General features: G+C 44.2%; 1 protein-coding gene across 4 annotated transcripts in view; it reads left to right on the top strand.

Moving 5' to 3' along the window:
* The window catches only part of Pwwp2a (PWWP domain containing 2A), a 38,286-nt gene extending 25,594 nt beyond the window's left edge, over positions 1 to 12,692 (top strand). For 2 of the 4 annotated variants that reach the window (XM_063230732.1, XM_063230733.1), the window contains 2 exons: positions 7,664 to 7,783; positions 10,539 to 12,692. In XM_063230732.1, coding sequence (XP_063086802.1) covers positions 7,664 to 7,783; positions 10,539 to 10,552 — 134 coding nt within the window. In that variant the 3' untranslated portion in view covers positions 10,553 to 12,692. The remainder of the gene's footprint in view (positions 1 to 7,663; positions 7,784 to 10,538) is intronic. The other 2 variants (XM_063230731.1, XM_063230734.1) reach the window with 1 other exon arrangement.
* The last annotated feature ends 2,045 nt before the right edge of the window (positions 12,693 to 14,737 follow it).

The raw sequence follows: 14,737 nt of genomic DNA, 5'->3' as shown, positions 1-14,737 counted from the left end.
GTTCACGACATAGTACTTTTTCCTTTGTATATTTGGGTCATTATAACTGTTTCTTTCCTGTTTTGTTTTCTGCCTCAGGTATGACAGCTTTTGGGGCTGGTAACTTAGCTTATTTTTCTATGTGGTCCATGTATCTGTAAGATTTGATTCCTTATTTTCCACTCTTAGCTTTGTCCTGTTAGTGAAAAATGCATGATTTCCAGAAGGCAAGTTTATCCCAAGATTTTTAAAAGCTGCCTAGAACTTTGCTATATCTGACTTAAATTTGAAATGATTTGAGTCAGTTTGACATTTTTATTAGAGATTTGAAATTTTAAAAGAGGTAACTTTTTATGGATTTGTAAATTGAATCTGAAATATTAGTTCCTATGGAATTAATAATGAAGATTATTAGACAAACTTCCTTTGAGTTTGGACTTCTTTACCATTTTCTGCAAAAGCAAGTAGAATTTCTTTTGGAGAACTCAGTCAATGCTTTTTGATTCTAAAACACACAGTTTTTACAAAGATGTTTCACTTTTATAGAACATATTTCTTTCCTGCAAACAGAAACAACTATTTTAAATTTCTTTATTATAGGTTGAAAAAAGTTCCCATCATGATGGAGGGATTAGAAGGGAGATTATCAAAGATTTTCTGAATGTTTTAAGTTAATGAATTTGCTCATTTAAGTGTTTTTGAAAGTTTGAAATCTAAAGTTCAGAAAGATTTGAAAATCAGAATGCTCAGGCTTTGTGTAATCTGGGTGAGAAGATACTGGTTTTGAAAGTGGATATTGCTAATAGTCAGGTTCTTGGGCAAATGCGCTTTTTATGGCATAAATTGTAATGGATTTTTTTCAGAAGTCAAGGGAAAAGGAAGAAAGAAAAGGACAAAGTCATGATTGTGGTATACAAAAATACTCAGTTTTGTAGTCCACACCTTCGAAAAGTCTGAAGCAGAATCACAAGTTTACTTGATCTAATTTTGTCAAATGATCGGTCCATTTGAACTTGTAGTCTGGCATATTTCACTGAAATTTCAATAGGAGGACAAGTCTTAAAAATTCTAATATTGAAACATCTTCTATACCCTGATATAGTAGCCTTAGGTTAACAGGCGTATTCGAGCTGGTGTTATGGTGGTGCAGGGTCGCTGAGGCCGAAGGATTGAAGGTTTGAGCTCAAGCTCACATAACCAGTTATCAAGACCCTGAATGAAAACAAAACAGAACAACAAAAAAAGAGCCGGGGAGGTTAACTCAGTGCAGAGGTCCTGGGTTCAACACTCGCCGCTCCGCCAAAGTTTTACATAGAAGTTTCTTAGCTGGGTGAGTTTGTCCAGTGTCTGCTACAGGTGGTGATAGCCAGCTTGTAACTGGCCACTTTTGTTTCTCCAGAATGACAAAAGGCTCTGTTTGCATAGACAAGGTCTGAGGTCAAAAGAGAGAGTACCACAAAGGAGCAGAGAGAAACCAGGGAAGAGCCAGCTGTGAATGCTAACAATGGTACTTACAGAAATAACCAGAAATTTAAAACATCAGAGTATTTTTCCTTTTTAATGTTCTACAAGTCGCAGAGCAGGAGGCTGACTGGTCATTTGTAAGGGGCATCCTTTATTGATTGACAGACGTGCAAGCCAAAGCTTAGAGGCGTGAGTGGGTAGTGTGTGATTGACTAGACTGCGGTCTCTGCAGGAACTGACACGTGTCCCTGCCTGCCCTAGTGAGTGAGTGTTTTTTGTTTCTTTGAGATCGACTGCCCTGTGTAGTTGAGGCTGGCCTCAAACTTTAGATTGTCCTGCCGCAGTATCCCAAGGCTGGAGTCAGGTCCTAAGTGGGTTCCATGGGAAAATGTGTAGTAGAGAGATGTGAATGGGAGACACTGTGCAGAGAATATACAGTGTGTACTGTGATTTCTGAGGAGTTTCTAAATTGTAAAATACTGCATTTGGCAAATGTCTAGAAAAGTTGACAGTAGAATCTGGCCTGTAATCCTAGCACTGCAAGCTGAGGCAGGAAGGTCACCAGGAGTTGGAGGCCAGCATGGGTTCCATAGTGAGTTTCAGGCCAGTCTCAAAAAACAAAACTGTAGGTGTCCTCACTGAAGGAGTTTTGTTCAGTGAATGAATGGATAGTACCGCAAATCCAGTGATGGTCTCCAGTGAGGGGAGAGAGGGAAGACTCAGCTCCTGGGTTGGGGCAGCTTCATTTTTGGCTTTGATGTTGTGAAGTCCCAGCGGCTCACTGTCCCACATGGACACTGGTGACACGGGACTCAGTTCTGCCGGGGAAGAGAGAGCGAGGCTTCATTCATGACCAGGTTGTGAGCTTCAGCTCCAGGGCCGCTTGGGGTTCTGCCTCACAGCTCACGTGTGCTTACTATATTCCTACTCAGCCAAATTGGTGTAGCCTTAGAAAGGGTGCTATTGTCCTTAAATGTGATTTTACTTGTTTTAATTTTTTCGAGACAAGGTCTCACCATGTGTAATTCAGGCTGGTCTTGAGCTCTCTGGGTAGCCCAGGCTGGCCTGCAACTCCTGGTGAGCCTCCTGTCTCAGCCTCTGGAGTGCTGGGATTACAGGCAAGCGCTGCACACACAGCTTTGTGTAATCTGTTTTTGATAGCGTCTTTTAAATTGCTATGCTGTTGTAGGAAGTGTTTGGGGGGTAAGTCACAGTAGTGCTTGCTTTCTCCAGCAGTTGGCTGGACCAAGCTATGTGCAGTGCCTGCCCTCCAGGCAGGACTCCTGTACACAGCAGAAACGTTGCCCACAGTGCTAATGGATCTCCATTTTTATTTGTTTGTTTTGTTTATTTGAGACAGGGTTTAGCTTTGTATTTCCAGCTGGCCCTGAGCTCTGGCAGTAATTCGTGCTTTAGCCTCCAGTACTGGGATTACAGGTTCTTTTTTTTTTTTTTTGTACTGGGATCCAACTCATGACCTTGTGCTTGCCAGGCAGGTGATTAATGCCTCTGCGCTAAACCCCCAGACCTACAGGTCCATTTTTAAGAACTAGAACTGCCCATTGGTAAAATTTTGAGATGATTTATGTAATTGTATTTACCAAGGGTAGGTTGTAGTTAGAGCTATTCCCTTCCACAGCCGTGGTAGGGCACGCCTGTAATCCTAGCATTCGGGAGGCCGAGGCAGGGGGATGGCTGCAAGTTTGACGCCAGCTTGAGCTACAAAGTGAATTCAAGGCCAGTCTGAACTACACAGTGAGACACTGTCTCAAAAAACAAAACAAAAAATCGCCAGAAAACTATTCATTCCAATAATTAAAACAGTATTTTAGACGATTTTATGAGTAGAGAAACCATTTAAATTATATTAGTACTAAAATTAAGTTACTAGCTAAAATTCGAGTTCTTTCCATTCCATCAGAGTTGTGCTATGTACTTGAAATCCACCCCCGCTTTTTTTGTACTGGGGACTGACCCCAAGGCTTTGCAATGAGCTGCATCCCCAGCCCCTTGCTAATTTATTCTGAGGCAAGGTCTTACTCAGTTGCCTAGACTGGGCTTGACCCGGGGACCCTCCTGCCTTTGCTCCCAGAGCAGGGGCTGACAGTGCTGCTTCCTCACTGCTCGCTTTATTCCTCAATTCAAATTCTCATTCCTTCCTGAAGCATTTCCTTGCTGAATTTACATTTTTTCTATGAATGATTAAAAGGATAAAGAGATACTGTGCCCTTGGACCCTATAAATTTCTGCATCCTGCGTTCGTTTTTCAGGCAAGAGACTAGAACGGCATGCAGGGCTTGTTGCCTGACTCGGGACCTTTTCCTTTGAGCGCATTTTTTCTTGTAACCGTTTTATAGAAGTTCGACGTTACATACAGACCAGTCTTTTTTTTTTTTTTTTTTTTTTAAGACTAGTCAAGTGCAGTAGTGAGAAGGGGGGAAAGAGTAGAACAAGGAGTTCAATCGGTACTGACTGTGAACAATCAATTGAGATAACTCACTACCTTCGGACCAGCCTTTACAGACCAGTCTTAAAACTTGGTTTAAACAGGAATTGGGTACTTTTGTTCAAGGTCCTGATAATTTTGTAAGGTCTTATTTTGGTCATTTGTGTAACATTTTCCCTTCATCATCCTAAGAATGCAAGAATGGCAGTTTCCTCCTCATATTCCTCAGAAGCCTGAGTCTTAACCAAAAACCATGAATAAAACTCCATTTTTTTTTAGGCTGGTGTCAGTATTTGGAAGGGAAGCCAAATTTTTCATCACTGACATTATCGGCTTTTGTGGTTACACATTTTTCCCTTTCCTTGAAAATGGAAAAAAAAAAAAAAAAAGCACAGCAAGTTTTAGTAAGGGCTTTTTTCTTTTAAGATAATTTTGTAGCCTTCTGTATCCCTTGCTTACTTCTGTCAGCACAGAGATTCACTTAAAACCAACTGAAAGCCCATGTTGGTGGCCTGGGTCTGTAGGTCCAGAACTCTGGGAGGCTGAGGCAGGAGGACTGCAGCTTTAAGCCCAGCCTGGGCAGTTTAACAAATTAGCAAGATCCTGGCTTAAAAATAAAGGGCTGGGGGCTGGGGATTTAGCTCAGTGGCATAAGCACCTGTCTTGCAAGCAGGCAGTCGTGAGTTCGATCCTCGGTACTGATAAAAAAGGAAAAAGGAAAAAAAAAAAAAAAAAAAAAAGTACAATTTCTTCCTCAGGTAAAACAGTTTCTGGTTTTCTGGATTGTCTCCGTAGAAATGTGAAGGCATCACCCAGTTCAATATCAAAAGATCAAAGTGGATACCTAATGCAGGGCACTCTGGGAAGCTGAGGCAGGAGGCTCACGCATTTGAGCCCGGCTTGGGCCACTTAGTGACTTAGCGGACCCAAAGCATCTGGGATGTAGTTCAGTGTGAAGGCCCTGGGTCCCTCCCCAGCACTGGGGGGAGCTTGTGGGAGGTCACCTCGCCAGCATTGCAGGTCTGCGCCTCTTGCCGGCAGGCTCTTCTCAGGGTAGAGCCATTCTTTGACTTGAGGCCGGTGGTTTAAAGCACAAGCTCTGAGTCAGCTGGCCTAGCGCCCGAGCCTGCCCTGGATCTGCCAATTAGCAACGTTGTGATCTCCGGCAGGTCACCTGGGTGTTGCCACCTGGGAACTGGAGGGTGACAGTCCCTCCTTGGAGTCACTGGTGGAGGTCGCTGGTGTGCTTGGCACAGACTGTGTACATGCCTGGTATCACTGCTGCCCCTGTGTGTACAGCAGAGGAATCTCACTCGGACAGCTCGATATCTTTTTGGAACACGGACTCAGTGTAAATGAAAGGAATTATTTAGGTTTTAGTATTATAGTGTGATTATTCTGATAACCACACTAATTATTCACAGCTACCTAGAAGTGGTGTGAATTCAGTGGTTTTCACTGGCTCTTGTGAAGGGTAACTGGGTTGGATGTCAGGGGGATTATTTATGGTGAAGGGAAACTGATTATTAACACCATATTCACCTCATGATAACATTTCAGCCAGGCCTGGAGGTGCACATCTGTGACCCCAGCAGTCTGGGAGGCTGAGGCAAGAGGACCAACATTTGAGACTACCAGCCCATATACAGGGTAACAACTTAGTGAGATTCCCCTCTCAAGAAATCTCTGGGAGTGTAGCTCAGGGTGAAGGTCCTGGGTGCAATCCCCAGGACCACAAAGACAAAAACAAGCCAAACTAGAGCGGCAGAAAGCTGGGCCAGCTTTTGCATGTGCATCTAATTGGTGCCATGTAGAGCTCTCATGTACCCTCAAAAGTGCAGAGCCTGGCACAGTACAAAGTGCCATCGGCTTGTGAGGAGGGTGGGGGTGCCTTGGGGACCAGAGAGGACCAAGCTGGCACCTGGTGCGGGCTGCAGGGGCCGAGTTCCTGAGGGAGACCTGGACAGAGGCTGGAACAGCAGAGCTGCTCTGGAAGCTGCTCTGGATTCCCCCGAGCTGTGCTCCCCGGGGCTCCCATCTGCCTGTCTTGTTTTAAATGTTTTGGCCAGTCATAAAAGGCAGTGATCTGAGTAGTACTGTACTGCCCCAGGTGTATTTGGGTAGGCTGTTGTTTCTGCTTCACACCAGGGAAGCACCTGACATGTCAAGGCCTTGATCTGTGTGTGGCAGGCTGGGTTCTCAGAGTGTCGTCACTTCCTGATGGCTCATTTTTGAGATGTGGTTGACTGTAAACGCAGGGTTTCTGCCACATTTTTAGCAGGACATTTAACTGGAAAAGGCATGTCTTGTATCTGAGTCCTGACATGCTGGGAAGAACTGTGTGTGCTTTGCCTGGAACAAGAATACCTGGGCAGAGCAGTGGCACTGAGGTTGGAAAAGCAGAATGTCTGGCGTAACCTGATCCTGTGTGTCCGTCTCTTCCTTGTAAATGTTCTGTAGTGTACTCAGTAAGGCAGTGGGTGTTGAGTGCTTGGTGAAATAGTAGGTGCAGGTGAACAATCTTGGTTTTTCATGCTGGGCTTTGCACCGAGCACAGGACCTCCTGTTTCCCTTCATCCACCTGCAGAGGAGGCCTGGTACTGACTTGCCCTGGCCTGACCTGTGCCTTTGGCGCTCTGCAGCCTCCACAGAATAGCGCTGCTTCTTACTTGTGCTTTCTCTGAAAGAACCAAATAAGTGACTTCCAGGAAACTGCACCTTTTCATAGGCTGTCCCTCTGTTCCCTGCGTCATGCCAGGACTCCCTGCTCTTCTTAATGGATATCCTGTACGGTGGGAAATCCCTAGGCCTGGAAGCCTGGAGGGGAAGCTTAGCTCACGCATTTGCGCAGGAGCCACTGCCCAGGGCCAAGAGCCGGGACTGGCATGTGTGTCTCCATGGCACTGTTGGGGCTGCAGGTGTGTAGCATGCGATGAGAGATCATTGTTTGCTGCATCTTTTTCACTCAGCTTGCTGAAAATCAAAAAGCAGATCCTTTAGAGTGGTGGTTGTGCCGGGGATTTAGTTCAGTGGAAGGGCGATTCCCCTGCGCTGTGCTCCCCGGGGCTCCCATCTGCCTGTCTTGTTTAAATGTTTTGGCCAGTCATAAAAGGCAGTGATCTGAGTAGTACTGTACTGCCCCAGGTGTATCTGGGTAGGCTGCCAGGCACTGCCGGCGCACATGCAGTCGTGAGTTCAATCCCCAGTACAAAATGATAAATAAAAATAAATTGGTTGTTGAAACAACGGTTTTATTTAGAGGAGAGTTCTTTAAAAGATAAATTCTGTTCTACCTTCAGATTCCTTTTTTCTTAGGCGTGCTTGCTATGAGTTATAGTTAATACATTTAACTTCCCTTTGTAAAAACTACATTACTAACTATTATTACTTTTGTACTGGGATTCAAACTGAGGACCTCATGCTTGCCAGGCAGGCACTGTGCCACTGAGTTGTATGCATAGCCAACAGCTATATTATTGAATTTCCCTTTCTGCCTGTAAGCTTGTCGAGGGCATCTTGGTGGGCCGCTGGCATTTTGTAGCTGATCTGACTTGGGCCAAAGCACGCCCTCTCCTGGCCATGCTGGTGCCACGCGGCTCTTGGTCTCTAGTACTGGGGCTTATCCAGCCGCAGAGCCCTCGAGTTACCCACAATAAACTCATAAAACGTCTCCCGAAGTTTGCTCTTATTTTTAAATTACTTTTTTTAAAAAAATGGGTTAGAAAGAACTCAAATGACTGCTCTATTTTGTTAACTTGGTTTTTTCTACCATAGGTCTCAACAAATGGCAGCTATTACATCAGACAGTGACGAGTCCTGCTGCTCCCTTGCAGTGTCTGACAGACCACTGTGGATTCAGACTGGGAGCAGTGAAGTTAACAGTGAGACGGGCAGGTCTGTCTTTTTAAGCCCTGCCACGCAGTGCAGCGGGCATCTGTCATCACTCAGTCGTGCCTGGAGTAGACGAGGCTAGCCTTGCAAGCGTGCTCTCCTTTTTCTCTCGTTTTTCTTGACCTTGGTAGCTGGCTGTGCATCACGAGGTGATAAAGTGTTACAAAGAAAGCACGTTTCAGTGGCACTGCCTGCTGTGTTGCCAAGGAGGAGCTGCTTGTGAGTGTCCGTGACCAAAAGGCAGTGTTTCCTAGGTGGAGGAAGCTGAGCACTGCAGCTGGTCTGCACGGAAGTCAGACACGGCTTTGTCTGTTCACTGTTTAAATTCTTCTTCACTTTTATATGCTCTCACTTTGTAGTTGTTACTTTTTATGTGTATATGAGAATACAGTGGCACCTTGGCTCACGGACTTTACTCTTTCCACAATTCTGGTTGCAAACCGAGTTGAATGAGAATCAAATCAAAGTGAATGGTTAGCTTGAGAGTTGATCTGATGAGGAAATTTGATTTGGTTCTCATCCAGTTCGGTTTGCGACCTGCATTGTGAGAGCTGAGTTTGTGAACCTAGTCATCACGGTATGGAAGAGTACACAGGTATTTATTTCATGTATTCCTACTGAGTTAATCTCAAAACATTGCCATTAATGTAAGGTTCCAGAGGGTGGTAAAAGATAATATCGAAATGCATTTCAAATTTATTTCTTTAAGCACATTTTTAAAAATAGACTGCTTTGATAATCCTTAAAAGGCTTATGTTAGACTCCTGCATAGGTTTGGGAAAGACTCAGGGATTCTGTTGTTACACTCCTTTTGAACTAGCAATCTGTATTGCTTCTTTAATAAAAGAAGGAAGTATTTAACCTTTCCCCTGTGGTAGGGGGTGTTTGTGTGGGACAGAAGAGGCTGTGGCTGGCTTCATCTGGATAGGGCGGTAGCTTCCGGAAGGTGATCTCTTGAGGGAATAGTGCTCTTGGTTTTGTGTGCATCTCATACTTGGCTTTCCTGTTCTGATCTCCAACTGAAAAGGCCTCATTACAGTTTAGAGTGATAAATAGGAGGAAATGAATGCTATTGGTATTGGTGTAATATAATGGTATTGGTCTTTTTTTCTCCTTCAGTTCATCAAATGGAAACATTTGCTTCTAAAGTTCTACGTAAGTCTAAATTGATTAGCACTGCAATCATATTAGTTCAATATTTTACTTTTAGAAAGTGGAAACTTTTCTCAAAACCCAGTATTAAAAGTGTGAATTATCCTTTTTCTGTACTTACTTTTCACGTTGATGTGTGTGCCTTTATGGCGAGAGTCTGTATTCTTTCTTTTCTTTTTTTCTGGTACTGGGAATTGAACTCAGACCTTGTACTTGCCAGGCAGGCGCTTGTGCCACTGAAGTCATTTTTCACTGTACTGTTCCGAGGGATGTCATAGGCCTTAATCCAGGAAGTGAACGCAGTGCGGCAGCGCTGGGCAGTTAACGTGAAGTCAAGGGTTCTGTCGAGTCCAGGAAAGACCTGGGATGTCTGAAAGTTAAGTATGGGGAACGATGGGGTGGTGTTTGCTGTCTTCTTTTTTGCATCCCGTTGTTTTGTGTGTGCTCATCCCACTGATGCTGTGTCTTTGGTTTACAAATGGATTTGACCAGAACCCCCTTATGTTTTTCTGGATCACTCCTTTTGGAATTTAAGCTTGTGCTTGTAGTTAGGGTCCCAAAGTGAGAGGTGTAACGGAGGGTTGCTGATACGGGGTGCTGCGATCGTGCTAGCGGGCAGTGTGTGCCCAGAGTCTGCTTTTTGTTGGAAGCACAGTGAAGAGCGTTGTGCCGACGACCAGGTTTGCTGGACCTGGTCAACAAGGGACGCCGCGGTCCGTCTGAGCAGTGTGAGCGGGGCTCTACCCAGATAGCGTTCTTGCTGGCTGCTGCTGTGCAGTGCCTGCGCATCACTGTCCCAGGAGAGCCACCTCCACGCCCCGCTTTTTTTTGTTATGCAGTATAGACTATGGTCTGTGGCTGACTTTTACACAGCTGGTTCTGTATACACATTTGCTTCCTAAAATTCCAGGGTAGTCGGGCCTGGTGCTGCTTCTGTAACCCCAGCACTCGAGAAGCTGGGGTAGGAGGGTCACCAAGAATTCAAGCCTTCTAGGACCACATAGTGAAATCCTGTCTCAGAAAACCAAAGCAAGCCAAACCCCAGCAAAACGAAAAAAGAAGCGAGATCACAGACCAGCCGTGCTCCAGGAAGTGGTGTTTCCTTGCAGGCCAGACCATCTACCTGACTTATGGTGGCACCGAAAGAACAGCTGATGCAAGATGCTGGGCATTGTGACACGCACAGGTCACCCCAGCATTTCGGAAGCAGAGGCAGGAAGATCACAAGTTCAAGGACAGCCTGGACTACTTAGCAAAAACCTTGTCTCACAAAAGAGGGGGAAGAAAAAAAAAGGAAGTGAAAACAAAGGACAGAATTAAAATTCCCTAGTTATTAGGAAGATATTCCTAAGTAGCTATTTAAAGACTCAGATGTGAAAGTGATAGCCATTTCACTTTTATTGGCCAGTTTTACTTCAGAAATAAATGGTTTTGTTGGTTTAGAATGGCAGTAAGCTGCCTTTTAGTTTAATTGATTTAAAAGAAAAAATCAAGTGTGATCCCACAGGCTGTGTGGGGCTTAACTTAAACAGCAAGGACTACCTTTTTCCTCCTTTAATGACCTGGGTTTAACTCCATTTTCTCCCTTTTGTTTACTATATTTCAGCACAGAGACATTAGCAGCCTGCTGGTTTCATGGACCTGTACCACAGTGACAGAGCAACAGCACATCGGGACTGAATGAAATCGGAGATTTTTAAAGCTGTACTAGGAGAGAGATGTTAAGGCAGTGATTAAACTAACAGTCTGTCAAGGGGCACTCGCAAACCTTACTAAACCAGAGAAAAGGTACTAGGGCCTATGTTATATGAAATAAACTTTCGCAATGGTTGAGGCGAGGTGCAAAGTGACACGCACACACAGATGAGAACAAACTTGAGTAACAGGTCAAGAATCCCTGATGGAACTTCTTTTGAATGTGAAATTATTGCAGTACAATTTGGACACACCTAAAAGGCACAGAAGGTGCAGAAGCGTGGAAGTATCTCTTGTATTTAAATCGGCCTGTCCAGCAGTTGAGCCAGGAGTGAAGGCATTTCCCAGATGGTCTCCTGTGCAACAGCAATAGCCGCTGAGGCCCAGCCTGCGTGTGCTGTCTCGCCGGCACAGCATTACCCTCCGTCCTGCTGAAAGGATGCCAGTGCCCAGCCCTCCACACACCCGATCTGGCTCTTCTGTTTGTTTGATAAAGCAGGGCTGTATTATCTTGAATATATGTTTGCTTGTTAGAACATATTAAGATGTATTTATTTGCCACTAGTATTTAACATTTTGTGCACATTTTCATAACTACATTCTTAGCTTTCATATTTTGACTCCAAGTGAATAGGCTAGTGTTGATCTTGGAGCGAAAATGTATACTCCAGGAGCAAGTTCTTAATCCTACTGAGCTGGAAGAGCTTCCCCATCGTCTGTCCCTACTGATGTGCCGTGTTCAGAAAAGGCGGCGGCCGCAGAGATGCCTGGTGACCTTTCTCTCCACAGCGAGCCCTTCCTGCTAAGTGCGAGAACCCGCCTGGGTGTCTGGGAGACTTGGCCCCCGGCGTCAGTACCGACAGCCTGTACTTTTTGTGCATCGAACAAGAATTCTTACTAGACCTGCTTTTTCTTACCTTTGCTAAATACATATTGTGGGAAACTGTAATTTTTCTTTTTTAATGAACAGAGAAAACACAAGAAAACCAGATGGACCTGTTACTAGTACATTTTTAAGGCATTTTATATTTGATGGTGCCGTACTTTTAATAATAAAACTGAAGTTTTTTAGTGGCAATACTGATTTATTTTTTAAACCAGAAAATTCCATATTGATTACTTATTACAAAAAACAAAAAAAATGCCAAAAAATGAAAAACTACAGAATTCCTTTGAAGCAACAAAACAGGTAACAAAACACTTGGCTCTGGTGTTCAGACTCTCCACGATCATCCAGTGCAGGTGTGGAGTTACCTGACAGCCCTGTGCTCAGGATTAACCAGGTTCAGGGTGAGAGTTTCAGACCACTTACTGTAGCTGACTGTGACATGTTTTACAACTCAAGCAAGCAAGCAGCCTTGAGTCTAGTGAGCCTGATGTCAATTGTAATTACACAGCAAGTAGCTTAAAAAAAAAAAGGCCTGACTGCATTCTAAAATAGTCTTTTGGAAAACTCTATCATGAAGTACATAGATGTATTTTGTCAGCTTGGAAACCGTCCGCTCAGGAACTCCAGCAGCAGGGAGCTGTGAGCATGGTTTGTACTATGGGGTGCCCTCCCGACGCCTGGCACCAGCAGTACCTTTCGGGCTCACTTCAAGAACTCCATAACTCCCAAGCCATGGTGACACCACACATGGACTGCAGGTTGAAATTTTACATTAAGCTTTAGAATTCTTTATTTGTGTAGAGTGATGGAAGAAACTGAGAAATAATAGTATAAAGACAAAAGAACTGGGAGAGATCAGGTTTTAAATATCTATTTTTCCTCATGGCAAATTCTCAGAGGTGTTTCGTTGCAAACCATGTATTCATTTTTTAAAAATGAAACTTGGTATTTAAAAATCTAGGCCTACCACATTACAATTTTACTTCTGTTGCTTTAGTTGCTTAATATTTAAGCTTTGCTTCATGCTACCTTTTGTCTGTACTTCAAATCTTCACGAGCCTATTTCATTTTGTAGACTTGAATGACAAAAATTGTTTCTCATCCTAAGTATGCTCAGAGTTCAATGTTGAATGTTGTGTAACCTTTATCCAATAAAATCTTTGATTTTTTTAAAAATTTAGTTATTTAACATTTGTTTTACTTCATAGCAGTTGGTTTTTCAGTTTTTAGGAGTTTGCTTTTGTTACTTTCTTTTGAGGAGTTCATTTTTAAATATTATCATTTCTTAGCTATTAAACTCAAACCGCTCTTTGCCCCTGAAGAAGCAGTGTGTTTGCTAGGCCTCAGGGCCCTCTGTGGGGGAGAGGAGGGGGTTGGCCAGTTCACTCAGAACCCTGTGCGCACCACAAGTGCTTTTTGGATGGAAATAACCTTCCCCTCAGCAGTTGGATATAATTAGATGTCTCCTGCCTGGTGGTTTATTTTGCTGAAACTTGAAGGAGTTCTGTCTACCCGTATGGGTAAATGGATGCTTCCTTCAAACCCATTATATCTGACAGGATGTTACCATTTTACCTGAGAAACAGAAACACTTGATTGCAATGGGAAAAGACTAGTCTCTTAAACCCTGTCAGACAATTGGGATTCTTCAGAACTTCCCCAGAAATGGAGGTCTGTGCACCCCTGTGCCCCCCACTCCTCAGGCAGCAACCCTTTAGAAGGCTGCCTGTTTTCCCGAGGCACACACAGGGTCTCAGATTCACACATTCTCCCACTTCACTTTCTGTTCTTTTTTTGGTACTGGGCATCGAACTCATGACCTTGCCCTTGCAAGGCAGGCCTTATGCTGCTGAGCTAAATCCCTGGCCCCCATTTCACTTTCATCTCAGGGTAAAACCTGGTCCTAATGCTTTTTCTTTTGCAAGTTTTCCACTAACGATAAAGGAATTAGAGAGAACCCAGGAAAGCCAGCCCCGTGCCGCTACCTGGAAGGTTTCCGAGGACTCCTGATGATGATGTGCGTACCGTTTGCACAGCTGCAGGACGCAGGGAACAGGCACTAGATGAGATGGGTATAGCTCGAAATACTGACACTGGTCTTGCAATAGTAGTTCACGCTGGCCTTGAATTTGTGATGATCCTCCTGCCTCAGCCTCCTGAGTGCTGGAATTATAGCCTGGTGTGGAAGTATAATTTCTGATTCATGCTTTGGAATCGTGTGAGTTGTACAAGTTCCTATTTGTCATTTAGTTCAGGTAAAAGTACAGCATTTTCCTACTTTCCTTCCTGATAATTCAGTTGTCCTTTGAGTGATTTCTACCCCCACCCCCAGGGTCTCGCTATGCTGTTCAGATTTGACCTATGTAGCCCAGGTAGGCCTCCAACTTGCAGCGATCCTCCTGCCTCTGCCTTGCAAGTGCTGCAATTATAGGTGTGCACTACCATGTCCAGCTCTGCTTTCTTAAAATGTAAAAGGGCTGGGGATGTAGCTGAGGTGCAAGACCCTGGGTTTAATCCTCAGTCCCCCATTCTACTCCACTGACATTTTCAAAACAGTATGTGAATTTAATGATAGCTCAGAGCCATGGTATAAAATAAATTATCCGTGTGCACTTTACAGAGACAGCTGTAAGTATGCATTTGTTGAAGCAAAAATCCTAATTTTCTGGGTGAACCTTCGCAGATGCTCCAGGCAATGAAAAAATTGCTCATGTGAAATAAAGATGCAAAAACTTGAGAGTAGGTAGAAACTGATTTAAAGGTGGGGGGCTGAAACTAAAGGACAAGTGAGGGATATTAAAGGACAAGTGAGGGATATCTGAAAGCCTCAAGCTACGTCCTTGTCATAGCCAAGATGTGAAAATGAACTTTTAAAAAAGCTGGGGATTTAGCTCAGTTGGTGTAAGTCCCTGCCTGGCAAGTACAAGGTCATGAGTTCAACCCCTGGTACCAAAAAAAAAAAAAAAAACACCCAACCAAAACAAAACAAAATGAACTTTAAAGCTAGGAGACAGAAGCTGATACGAGAGTTTGAGTGTCTGCCACCCTAGGACATTCTGTGTGCTGACATGGGCCAGCCTGGCTTACAGCGGCCCTCGGACAAGTGCAATCAGAGCTTTACGGCTGTCCCCAAGTCACCACTGAGAAACCAGCTGAACTCCTGCACATTTGCCAGCTAGCACCAGACAGCAGGGCCTGATGCCATCACGCTGCAGAAAGCT

Source organism: Cavia porcellus, unplaced genomic scaffold (assembly GCF_034190915.1).
Source record: "Cavia porcellus strain 051 isolate PalLab524CR breed Dunkin Hartley unplaced genomic scaffold, mCavPor4.1 scaffold_19, whole genome shotgun sequence".
NCBI classification, from domain to species: Eukaryota; Metazoa; Chordata; class Mammalia; order Rodentia; family Caviidae; genus Cavia; species Cavia porcellus.
This window is presented reverse-complemented; position numbering and strand designations above follow the sequence as displayed.